This window comes from Aquarana catesbeiana, linkage group LG10, assembly GCF_042186555.1.
Source record: "Aquarana catesbeiana isolate 2022-GZ linkage group LG10, ASM4218655v1, whole genome shotgun sequence".
Classification (NCBI taxonomy): domain Eukaryota; kingdom Metazoa; phylum Chordata; class Amphibia; order Anura; family Ranidae; genus Aquarana; species Aquarana catesbeiana.
Genome location: NC_133333.1, coordinates 108,462,369 through 108,475,834, shown reverse-complemented (window position 1 = coordinate 108,475,834; position 13,466 = coordinate 108,462,369). Strand labels below are relative to the sequence as shown.

The window sequence follows — 13,466 nt, the reverse complement described above, 5'->3', positions numbered from 1 at the left end:
GAGCAGCACATTTGGCCAGTCTGTCCAAATACCATGCAAAACAGGAAATCCCATTATGGGTATTTATAGAGGCTTCAGAAAATGACCCTCTATTAATATCAAATTTATTATGGCTTGATCCTAAAGACCGCTTTAAAATTCATAATCCCATAACTAAACACTTCTTATCTCTCTGGGATAAACTAAAAACCAAATATCAGTTACAATCTCCACACAATCCTCTCCTTTCTTTTATCAGAAATCCGGCCTTTTATCCGGCATGGATCTACCCAAATTCTTTTAAAGCTTGGACAACATCAGGCATTCAGACACTAAATGACTTCATAGCATCTAAATCATTCCTTTCATTCCCATCGCTTAGAGAAAAATATGATCTACCAAACTCTGAGATATTTAGATATCTCCAAATCAAAAATTTCTATACACCATTCCTAAAGGGGGATACACCATTATCCCAATTATCCATTTTTGAATCAATCTGTACAAAAGATCCATTTGCTAAAGGTACAATTTCATCACTTTATAATCAATTATATGGAGTAGCAAATCTTAATAGACCCTCTTACGTTCAGAGGTGGGAGGAGGACCTGGGACGAACTTTAGAAGACACGGACTGGTCTAACATATGGCTCACATCTAAGTCATCTTCACCCAACATCTTAGCACTGGAGACAAATTATAAAGTCCTAACTCGCTGGTACCTTGTACCCGCTAGAGTGGCAAAATATTCACCTAATACCTCAGCTCTTTGTTTTCGAGGATGCCCAGAAATAGGCAAATATTTACACATATGGTGGACGTGCCCAGTAATCCAAACCTTCTGGAAGGAAGTCTTCGTGATTGCATCTAAAATATTAAAAAAAATAATACAACCAGATCCATATTTAACTTTACTTAATCTAAAACTGGAATGGTTAACACTCTCTCAATTCAAACTAATGATCCAACTAATAGCGGCTGCAAAACAAACAGTGGCCAAGGCATGGAAATCTCCTACATTGGTACTAGCAGAAACAATTCACAGAATGAATATTACAATGTCCCATGCTAAGATGGTAGCCATCGATCAAAATCAAATTCCAAAATTTGAAAAACTTTGGCATCCTTGGATAAAACAACAGTTCCTGTCAAACTTCAATGACTCTGTCCTGTTGCCATGGTAACAGATTAAATGACTTACAGAGACACCCATTCTAAGGCTTCAAAGAGAACTAAAAAGAATAATAAACTGACGAGCGGGACAACCTTGTGGACCATACCTCTACCTTTCAACCCTTTTTCTTCTTTCTCTTTCCTTTTCTCCACCTTACGATTAAAGCTCATTATCATAATTTATTTGACCTATATACACTCTACTAGTAAACAATATGTATAGTAGGTATAAATCATTTAAATACCTACAAAAGTAACTAAGGAAATGATATATATCTTTAATTTAGGTTTACGTGAACCCAATGTTTAATATTTGAAATTTCATGATATTTACCTATATAAACCCTACTGTAAAACAATGAGCTTACTTTATAGATCCTTGTAAACTTACTTTATGTATCTTTATAACATTGTATACTCAATAAACTTCTTTTGACAAGGAAACAGTTGTAGGTCTCCCAAATGTCCAATGCAAAGAAGATTATTCTGGTCACCTGAGAAATACCCTTTCCACCAACCCTTACAGAATCGGAGCATTTGATTAACGCAGCCCTACCATTATACCAACTTACCTACACATTTTTAGGAGCTCTCCTAAACAATTTGATAAAATATGGGCTGCGGGGACTGATTCCCTTCTTACTGTCTGATCCACTTTGGTTCCATGATTTATGCTGTACATTCAATCTAATTTTTTTCGACTATATATATATATACAAGATGAAGGTTTCAGTATGTAACAACTCTAATATATATTACACAGAACACCATTATTGGTAATCTGGCTTTATTGTAACTGTCATGGTGGGATTTTTTTTGAAATATAAAACAAGGTTACCATTTTTTGCATTTTTTTTTCATATGTACACAGATTGTGAATGAAGCTGGCAGTGGAGCATTCAGCCAGTATTCAAATGTCCAAACAGTGATCATCTCTGGATTTGTGGATTCTAGCCCATCAATAGATACGGGAGTTGTCTCCTACAGTACAAACTTACACTATGATTTTTCTTGTCGCTATCCTATGCAGTACCTCTTGAACAATACTGAACTTTTAACGTAAGTGTATTTAAAATACGGTATTTAACATCTAAATTTGCTTAAAGGTCTTATAATGGTTTTGCTAAGAAGTCTTATTTAGGTAGTTATTGAAAATATGGCAAAAAGTATGTGGACAACCCTGTAATTTATTGAGTTCAGGTGCTTCCAGTGAAGGGTACTGTTATTGCTACAGCATATGATATAAAGACATTTCAGACAATTATGTGCCTCTAGGGCCATAGATATTTTTTCCTGGGGAGGGGGTAGGGGGAATCTGCCTTGAGTACCCAGAGGAGTATAAATTGTGGGTGTGGAAAAATTGTGCTAACAGTGAGAGGGGCTTAACCCTTTCTCTGCCAGGCCCTGTGCTCCATTTTGTACACTCAGGTGGCCAGACCATTTTTGCAATTTTTCCTTTGCTTTTTTATTTTTCACTTCTAGCTTTCAGAGTTTGCAAAAGACCCCCCAAACCATATATTTTCTGAAAGCACATGACCAGTAGAATAAAAAGAAGGTGCTACTGATTTCTAAGGTCCCACAATATTTGCGCAAATGTTTATCAAATCAATATTTTTGCTAAAAATCAAGTAAGAGCAGGATTAGCAGATACATGCACAGCACATTTTACAAAATTTCTACTAAATATAAAAGCTTAACCTGTATTGAGTTAATAAATAACAAGTATTTGTAACATTTAAATTGCGCCTTTTTGTGAATTGGTGAAAACTGAACAGACGGAAAAAATGTAAATATCCAAATTTCTCTAAAAATCTGAAGGTTTTCATTTTTCCCTTACGGATTTCAGAATTGTGACCCCCAAAACCATATATTTTCTGAAAGAATATGACCTCAAGAATAAAAAAAAGGTGCTACTGATTTTTTAGACCCCATGGTATTTGCACAAATGTTTATCAGAAAAAATACACTAAAACCATTAGTAGCAGATAAGAACACAGCTAATTTTACAAAATTCCTGCTAAATTCCAATTAAATATAAAAGCTTAACCTGTATGGAGTTAATACATAAAAAATATTTGTAATTTTTACATTGCGCCTTTTTGCAAAATGGTTAAAATCGAACAAACATACGCAAAAATGTAAATATGCAAATTTCTCTAAAAATTGGAAGGTTTTCATTTTTGCCTTGCAGTATTCAGAATTTGTGAAAGACCCCCCCAAACCATATAATTTCTGAAATCATAGGACCAGTAGAATAAAAAGAAGGTGCTACTGGTTTTTAAGGCGCCACAATATTTGCGCAAATGTTTACCAAAGCAATATTTTCGCTAAAAATACACTTATCATTATTATCAGATACAAACACAGCAAATTTTACAAAATTCCTGCTAAATTACTACCAAAGATAAAAGCTTAACCTGTATTGAGTTAATAAATAACACATATTTGTAAATTTGAAATTGCGCCTTTTTGAGAAATAGTGAAGATAGGACGTACGCAAAAGTTTCTTTGAAAGTCTGGAGCTTTTCCTTTTTTCACTTACAGCTTTCAGAATTTGCAAAAGACCCCCCCAAACCATACATTTTCTGAAAGCATATGGCCAGCAGAATAAAAATAAGGTGCTACTGATTTTTAAGGCAGCGAGATATTTGCACAAATGTTTATCAAAACAATATTTTCGCTAAAAATAGTGCACATACAGTATATGCAACATAACTTACAAAATTCCTGCTAAATTACTACTAAAGCATTTTTCACATGTAGCATAATAAAGTGTACGCCCATGGAGGGCCATGTTTACTCGCACAGGGTTGCACAGGTGTTCCATGAATCCCCATACAGGCAGTCCCATTTATGCAAATTTGGATGCAAATAGCTGCTGCTTCCAATCTGATATCCGTGTGGGTACATGACCCCTAACACAGGCAGTGTGTGCTCAGGGACATGCATGCAGAGCTACATGGATGTAAAATTGGGAGCAACGGCTCTGTTAATGCAGTTGCTACATCCCAAATGACATTAATGGGACTTCTGGCACAGAGATGCACCAAACACCTGTGCATCCCTGTAAAGGTACACTGTGTATGCCTATATGTTTATTTGGTATGATTGATAGATCAATCTAGTGGCTATAATGCAGTATTTTCCAAAATACCTCAATTAGGAAAATACTGTATTATGGCCACTAGAAGGAGGTGAGGAGAAGAGAAAATAAACATACTGTATCTGGCAAATTATGGTAATTATTTTTAATGGCTGTGTGTGACCTAATACTGTACCTTTCTTACACAGTGAAAGAAAACAAGAAACATTTCAATAAAAGTATAGGCAAGAGAAAAGAGAGTGACTGAAAACATTGCACTTTATTGACTCATACAAGGGCATATGGTCCCCTTTTTTAAATGCTTTTGCACTTTTTTTAATGTCTGCCTGCCTTAAAGAAGCTCATTTATAAGCTCATATATCTTTTTGAGCTTTGAACTTCACATCTTTAAAACTGCATATTTTGCCACGTTCTCATGCACCAAAAAATACAGCTCTTGCTTGGAACATTCGGGGTGCCATTATTGGCACTGCAAGCACGATACAGGTTTAACTGTGCAGTTAACCCTTAACAGCTGCCATCACATGTTTTAACTGCAACATGCACCATTCAAAGTATCTGCTGTAACAGTTCTGACCTTTGGGAAACGTATAGCACTCACTGCCAGACAGAAAGAAAGGTATCAGAATTTCAAACATGGTGCTCTCTTCACAGCAATTAGTCAGCTTGAGCCTGGGTTCACACTGGTGCGAATTTACAGCGGGTTTGATGCATTTAGGAACACACAGATTCGCAGGTCATGTAAAAAGCATAGTATTCCATGGCTTTGGTTCACATCTATGCTTTGCGAATTTGGTGCAAGAAAAAAAAGGGTCCTGTGCATGTTGACTGTGAGTGCGATGCTAATTCTTATGGTGCAGTGCGAATTTTACCTTCAAGGCTTCAATTGAACTTGCAGTAAACACGTAGCACACAGTTCACATCTCTGCGAATTGTTCACTGTCTGCCTCCTGAAATTTGCTGTAAAATCGCGGTAATTTGCGGTACATTCGCACCTGTCCACCTCAAAAACCAAGGCAAATTCGCACCTCACACAGGACAAAAAATGGATCAAATTCGCAGTACATCTCATTGCAATAGTGTAACCCTAGGCTTAATCAGCTTAATTTTTAAATAGCGGTTAAATGAAAGAAAGGAATAGCAGTGCAAGAAATATATTTAGAGAAAAGATATTACAAAACACAGAAAATTGTAACAGTAAAATAAATAGGAAAAAAGTGATAAATACTTAAGGTGGAATTTCACCCAAAAGGAGAAGTTCTGCTTGTTTGCCCTTCTCCCCCCTCATTTGGCACTTTTTGTGGGGGGGTACCTGGTTTTGACGGGTACCTGTTCCCTCTTCCACTCAGATTGCCACAGCAAACCAAGCGGAAGTTCACCCCCTCTCCACCCTAAGCCTCCTGGAACACATCACAAGTCCCAGAAGACTGCAGGACCATTCACAAAGCGCAGCTCATGCATGTGCAGTGGGAAGCTAGCTGTTAAGCCACAAGGCTTCACTGCAGGTTTCCCTTAAAGTGGTTGTATATCCTTTTTTTTTATATATATTTACCTACAGGTAAGCCTATAATATTTTTTTTTTGTGCGGGTATACAACCGCTTTAATTAAGATGCCAACACCTGGACCCAAAGCCCATTGAAGAATTGGCTCAGGTGAGGACAGCGCTGGATCCCTGAACAGGTAAGTGTCCTTTTATTAAAAGGCAGCTGCTACAGTATTTGTTTTAATTTTTTCGGAGGAGACTGAAGTTCCTCTTTAAGAAGGTTTTTGCTGGTCTTTCAGCAGAGTCAAATTCTGACAGCTCTTATAAATGACTCTCATTATACGTACATAGTTTTGATGGAAAATTGAGAGCTGTTGAGCTGCAGATGCAGTCATCTTTTCTAGTCCCTTAGATGGGCATTTACAAAAATAGGTTGAGGGGTGATGAAGTGTTTTAGTCCAGCAGCTACTCCCTTAGTTCCAGTTTTTCTATTGCATCAAAATTTCCAGATGCCCCTGTTTTTCAGTCTGACAGCCAACATATTATTGCATAAAGTGAAATCATGACTTGATAGAGACCAAATATTATATAATCCAGTGGTATACATCACCTAGCAGATGTAATATGACCAGTTTGTCTTCTGTATATATTTAACATTGGCAGGTTTGGTCTGATCGGTATTCTTTCTTGCATTTGTGTAAACATACGGATGTGTATTGTGGGATCATGTACCACATGGACATTTTAGGACCATTATTAGCAGGCCTAGACTAAGAGATATCCTGTTAATAGGGTTTGCAGCATCAAATTAGCCATTTATGACTAGGCTCATTGACAGGATTTGTAGATTCTGACTAATCAGGATTTATGATACTGCTGAAATTGTAACCATATTCTACCATTGAAGGTTAATGGAATTTATTACAGCCTGCTTGTCTTGAGCTGGGCTGTGTTCAAATGTGGGGGTTATATGGAATGGTCAGCTTTCTGAATTGCCCTACAAATACAAGATTTGAATCTAATGGTCCAACTTGCATACTGTGGGTAAATAATAGTGGCACTGGATTTAGTATGATTCCCCATTCTCTTTACTCAGTTAGGGGTTTATCTGACTTCCCTACTGTCACAGAGATCACCCAACTTCCATTTACTGAGTATTTTTAAAGTAAACTGCCATACAGAAAATAAAGCCTGCCCTGATTAATGTTACAAAGAAATACATTATTTTTTAAATACCTTTGATTTTTTGGCACTTATAGTGAAGACTAATTTTCTATTAAAATATTATTGTTATATGCATCTCTTTTGAGGAAATTTCTCCACACTCTAGGTCTATGTAACACCAAAGCTAGAGATAAGGGAAATTAATGTCTATGGGACAGAAAGAAGTAGATAGCAAATGTAACCTGGCATAGGTTCTAACATTTCCCCACAAATGTTTTTTATATCTGTTTTGCTCCCCCATTGGAGAGATTTTCCATTATCCCAGTCCTTGTGACATTAGGACAGGAAGAGAGGAAAATATTCTCTGTGGGAGAAAGAGAATGCAATAACACTCTCAGAGGTATGATTAGCCCATCCTCATAGCAAAAAATCCCGCCTGAACTTAAAGTGGATGTAAACCCAATGTCATCCTTTCTAAACTACTGCTATAGGGGTTATCTATAAGGATATACATGCCTCCTGCATGTATCTTTACCTGTCAAATGTCTCCCCTCTGTCTGTTATGAGAGAACCGAAAAACTGCAGATTCTGTGGGTGGGTCTGTTGTCTGAATCTCGGTGGGTTGAGTCGTGATGTCAGTAGACTCCCCGCCCACCTCTAACTCCCCTTATCAATATGCATTTTCTCCTTGTATTTCTTACACTGAACTTCTGCTATGATCTCTAACATCCAGTGAAAAGACAGGAAAGTAACCACATGACTTCAGCAGGCCAAATCATGCTCAGGTGTGGAACAGCCAATCCTTGCAGAGCTGCTGAAGAAAGGAGTGCTGGTGGGAATTAAAAAATAATGCATGTCTTAGGCTAGTGCACGAGATATGTAAATCACCTGTCACTCACAGCAAGGGGAGGATTTGACAAAGTTTTTCTCTGTTTGTCAAGTTTTATCTCACTGAAAAATAAAAGAGGATTTCTCAGAGCTGGATTAACTCTTTGTGGCATTTCTCAAATGATAGGAAATCTTATACTCTACATCAGGGATATGCAATTAGCGGACCTCCAGCTGTTGCAGAACTACAATTCCCATGAGGCATAGCAAGACTCTGAGAGCCACAAGCATGACACCCAGAGGCAGTGGCATGATGGGACTTGTAGTTTAGCAACAGCTGGAGGTCCGCTAATTGCATATCCCTGCTCTACATTATGACATCAAAAAAAAATAAAAAAATTTTGGGTTTACATCCACTTTAATATTTCAGTATTTTGTCTTCTGGGGCACATTTGATGTATTCTTTCTCTCTTTTCCTTAGGTCATTTGGAGATGTAGCCGTTAACAGCAACAATGGTAGCTTTATCAGTACCTTGCGAATGGAGATTTTCACTGTAAGTTTGCATGAGAAACATTCAAATGTCTTTGTATTGTAAAGAATGATTACCAGTTTTTAGGTGTGATTACTGCATTAGTGTTAGTTTTTCAGATGAAGAACATTTTTAGCAAGTACAGAAAATCCCTGTAAATCTTGCCAGATACTGTCTTCCTGTGAATCAAAAAAAAAGCACAAACCTCCTCGTCTTAGTTACATAGTTACATGTAACTTTCTTTCGTAAATTACTATTTCCATCAATCCACCTTGCAATGTTGACAAACAAATGGCTCCCTCTATAGATACAGGAGAGAAAATAGTGTAGACATGAATGGACAGGCAATGTGTTATTTAAAGGATTACCAAGTGAAAATAAAGGGAAAAGATCCTGAAAAGGGCTTGAACCTCTGTTTTGTATTTATTTTTGTCTGTGTCCCTGCTAGATAAGTACTTGTTCCGGTGACAACTGTCTAAGAAGGGTTTTATCTCACTATGGAGAGATTTCCTTTCACTTCGTGTGAAGTGAAGGATTTTACCCTATCCTTACTCCTTCCAAAATTAAAAAAGTAATAAATTATGGTTTAAAATATATTTTTAAACCCCACAAAACCTATTCAGGCTGCCCATATACTCTGGTGAAGCAAATGTTGTGTCCAATCATATTGGCAGTAAATCAAATACTAATTTGTTTGTCTATCTCTATGCAAGATATTTCATTAAAAGCAGAATATATAGTAACTTTTTGTGTTTGCTGATTGTTATTGTTCATCTGATTAATTGTCAATTATTATAGCTATAAAGTGTTGCAATCATTTCTTACCTGTTTTGAATAGGATCAAAACTTTTCCACAGTTGCATCAAACCAGCCAGTTTTTGGCCTGAAACAAACAATATATGTTCAAGTAAGCAGTAATAACACAGCAACAAGGTATGCAAGCTTTATGTAATAAGAAGTGGTAATTTGTAAAAAAAAAATGTGTAATTATGTAAAACGGATAGCATTTCTTCTAAATAAATAAATAAATAAATAAATAAAGACATAAATCCTGCCATCTCTACACTGGTACCAATTTTGTATGTGGTTAAGGCGGGTTACCCAACTATGGCTCTTGACAGCTATTGCACAAAACTATCATCTTTTAATTACCAGAGTTAGGAAAATCAATATTACAAATAGGTATTTCAACTCAATCTCCCTGATTTATCCTTGATTTTAGATGATTTGGTTCTTGCTCATTCAATGTATCTTCTTTTAATAAGGCACAAATACAATGTAGGAATGCAATCACCTCTATCAACCTATCATCCATCATTGTTCTAACATCTCTAAACTGATTAACAGTTGATAGGTTCTGTGGGTCTGTCTTCACCATTCCTTTCTACACTTCTTAATTTAATACATTTATATTTTTATACTGCTTTTAAAATTAACTTTTGCCTTTGCGTAAAAAAGGTTCAGTGACTCAGACTATTCACTGATCAATACAAGTCCCTGATGAACCAAACAAATTTCGATCAGTGTATGGTCAGCTTTAGTCTTTTTTCGACAGAAAATGTTTTCGGACAACTAACAGAACCCTTTGCTTTTCTGAACGTAAATAGGATCCAATGTGGCAATTATGTTACAAAAGGATGAGGGTGCATTTCCCTACATTTATAAAACCAATAAATTGTAACTTTTATTAGGAATTTTAAATAAAATGCATATCAAAGACTGTACGTGCTTATTTACTCATGGGGAGTGGGGGGCTGTTAAAAGCTCCAAAAATGTACAAGTGCACAGAGATGTTGGTGATCATAATTAACTACTTGCCCTCTGGAAGATTTTACCCCCTTCATGACCAGGCCATTTTTTGCTATTCGGCACTGTGCTATTTTAACTGGCAATTGCGCAGCCATACAACACTGTACCCAAACGAAATTTACATACTTTTTTTCACACAAATAGAGCTTTCATTTGGTGGTATTTGATCACCTCTGGCTTTTTTATTTTTTGCAATATAAACAAAATAAGACCGAAATTTTGAAGAAAAAAAAATATTTTTTACTTTCTTCTATAAAACATATCAAATAAAAATGTAAAAATCAAAATTTATTATGAATTTAGACCAAAATGTATTCTGCTACATGTCTTTGGTAAAACAAATACCAATAAGTGTATTACGTGAAAGTTATAGCATCTATAAACTATGGTATAGATACTGGAATTTTTTTTTTTACTAGTAATGGTGGTGATCAGCGACTTATAGTGGGACATAAAGGCTGCATTCACACCTGAGCGTTTTCAGCTCATAAAATGCCCAAAAAAAGCCTGAAAAATTCCCAACAAGCAAAATCCTATTCATTTCAATGGCACCTGTAAAAATGCCTCAGGCTGCATTCACACCTGAGCGTTTCAAAGTCACGCGTTTGTATCACGATTTTACCGCAATGTTAAACGTGTTTTTACCACAATTTTGCCGCGATTTTGTATAGGTCACCAATGTAAAAAGCTGAAAAATGCCTGCCCCAAAGAAGCTCATGTTCTTTTTTGAGCTTGGGCCTTTTTCAGGCGTTTTGCTTCAGGTGACAAAACAAGCAGTTATAAAAAACTGGTCTATAAACAAACAAGTCCCCACTAATTCCACCCCATAGTATTCCTGCAGAGCAAGGATAAATGGTGCCCATATAAAAGGAAACCACCAGCACTGGTGATAACTGTCCTTTTGCATGATATTATAACCCATTGTATGAGGCCATAAAATGGAGGTGCCAAATAATTCTGTAAAAATCTGTGACTTTGGTGACAAAGGCAAATCCCCCTTTTTTATCTGGCACTATACCTCCTCCAAGTAACATAGCTGGGTTATTTAAATGACCACCATCACCTCAGCAAGGAGATCACCAGCCCCCACCCCAGTAAACCATGTGTATCCTCAAAAAGTAATCAAAATTCAAAGAGTGCTGTCAAAAGACCCAACACGTTTCACTCCAATAAACTAGAGCTTCGTCAGGGGTGCAGAAATAAATCAAAAGAAGCAAAACAAATCAAAATAAGAAGAGGTGCAAACTAAACCCACATAGTTAAAAAAATGAGGGCTCTGTTTGTATTTCCCCTATTTATAGTGTTATTCAAAGATGGACGCCATGCTCATTGCACGATTACATTATCACACTTGCCACATGAAGACGTCATCAAGCATGCAGCATCATGATGTCTGCGCATGTGCGATATGTATATAGAATATGACATCACCGTATAATGAGCATGGTGACCATGTCTGAATGACTAGTATATAACTCTATATTTGAATAAACTCTAGTTTATTGGAGCAAAACATATTGGGTCCTTTGGGAGCACTCTTTGAATTTTGATTATTTTTTGGGGGTGCACATGGTTTATTGGAGTGAGCACTGGTGATCCCTTGCTGAGGTGATAGTGGTCCTATTAAATTGTTATTTTGAGACAAAAATCATTACCGGATTTGGCCACTTTTCTGGCCTGACAATTAACTGGTCTAAGTCGGCTCTGATGTTGCTGGACGAGGGGGGAGTGGTGAATCTGCCATATTCCTGCTCGGTTCCAGTAACGTCATCATTTAAATATTTAGGCATACAAATTTCACCTAAACTAGCGGAATATTGTCCTTTAAATATACATCCCCTGCTATCCAGATTTAGGGACAAAATTAATACATGGAACAGGCTCAAACTTTCACTGGCGGGTAAGGCAAATTTAAAAAAAATGATACTAATGCCACAGCTACTCTATTTCTTACACAACTCCCCAGTAGTGATACACTTAAAGATTTTTAGGGTGGTTAACACTCTCTTCCGAAGATTACTGTGGAGTACGGGCACACCTAGAATCAAGTTGGAACAACTACAAAACCCTAAGGACAGCGGAGGGCTGGCAGTACCCAACCCTTGGCTGTACTATATAGCAGCTCAGCTGCAGCATCTGGTTGGCTCCATGGCCCGGGACCCTACTGGCTCATCGGCGCAGTTAATGCTGATTGGGACAGGGGCGGAAACAATCCCGATGGGCCTCGAGGCCCAGGTGTTTCACAAGTCCAATAAACTGACAACCACTTTTACTTTAATACAGAAACTTTGGAACAAGGGAAGGCAGCTGCAGGAAGTGACAGGTTTCACGGAATATAGCCCAATATGGGGGAATCTCTCGTACGTCGAGTTAGCAAAGCTGCAACAGGGTCCCAAATGGCGCTCCTTTGGTGTTATTCTTTTATCCCTTATATTTAGAGATGGCAGGCTGCTGACGTTTTCAGAGTTACAAGCTAAATATAACTTGCCAAATACTATGTACTATTCCTATATCCAGCTCAAACATGCGGTGGACACACAGGGAAAAGCTGCTCCCTGGACTCTGTCAACCACCCCTATTTTTCATTTGATACAGTCCAGCACAGAAACTAAAGGATTCATCTCGTATTGCTATCAAATGTTATTGATGCAACTTTTGAAAGCGCACCCGACTAGGGCACCATCCCTATGGGAGCAGGATATAGGTCCAATTACGGGAGATCAATGGGAAGAAGTTCTACAATCCACTAATGTATGCTCTCTCAATGTGGCCCAAAAGCTATCCCAACTATATATAGTATTTAGAGTGCACTACACCCCACTTAAACTCTATAATATGGGTAGAAGGCCTGATCCTTTATGTAGTAGATGTGAACGACATCAAGGTGATCTCATTCATCTACTTTGGAGATGTCCAAAACTCCATAGGTATTGGAGTGAGGTTATGGGAACACTTAACCAAGTGTTCCAGACTAACATTCCCCTAGACCCAATTCACTGTATTTTAGGAGTCCTAGAAGATATTGTTCCGGAAGAGATGACTAGAATAGCACTCACTAGGGCACTGTTCCAGGCACGCAAACTTATATTGCTTGGCTGGAAATCGACCTTGCCGCCATCAGTGAAATCTTGGATAACGCATATGGGTAACACCTTGATTATGGAAAAATGCATTTACCAACATAGAGGCAGCTCTAATAGATTTGAGAGGATTTGGGCACCATGGTTGGATACCCCTGGACTGAGTCCTAACGAGCTGGTAATGTCCAGACTGCTACAATGTCCTGGGGGGGGCACATGAGGTTCCTTAAACGATTATTGACCATAGAGTGGTAGAGCACTGGAATGTTATAGAATTTTCGGTAATAAATGATGATTGGAATGTACTATTCACATG

At 37.5% G+C, this 13,466-nt stretch overlaps 1 protein-coding gene across 1 annotated transcript in view; it reads left to right on the top strand.

The window, feature by feature from the left end:
* The window catches only part of LOC141109853 (zona pellucida-like domain-containing protein 1), a 53,214-nt gene that overhangs the window by 22,179 nt on the left and 17,569 nt on the right, over nt 1–13,466 (top strand). Inside the window, exons 3-5 of the mRNA XM_073601111.1 lie at nt 2,024–2,211; nt 8,213–8,285; nt 9,100–9,194. Coding sequence (XP_073457212.1) covers nt 2,024–2,211; nt 8,213–8,285; nt 9,100–9,194 — 356 coding nt within the window. The remainder of the gene's footprint in view (nt 1–2,023; nt 2,212–8,212; nt 8,286–9,099; nt 9,195–13,466) is intronic.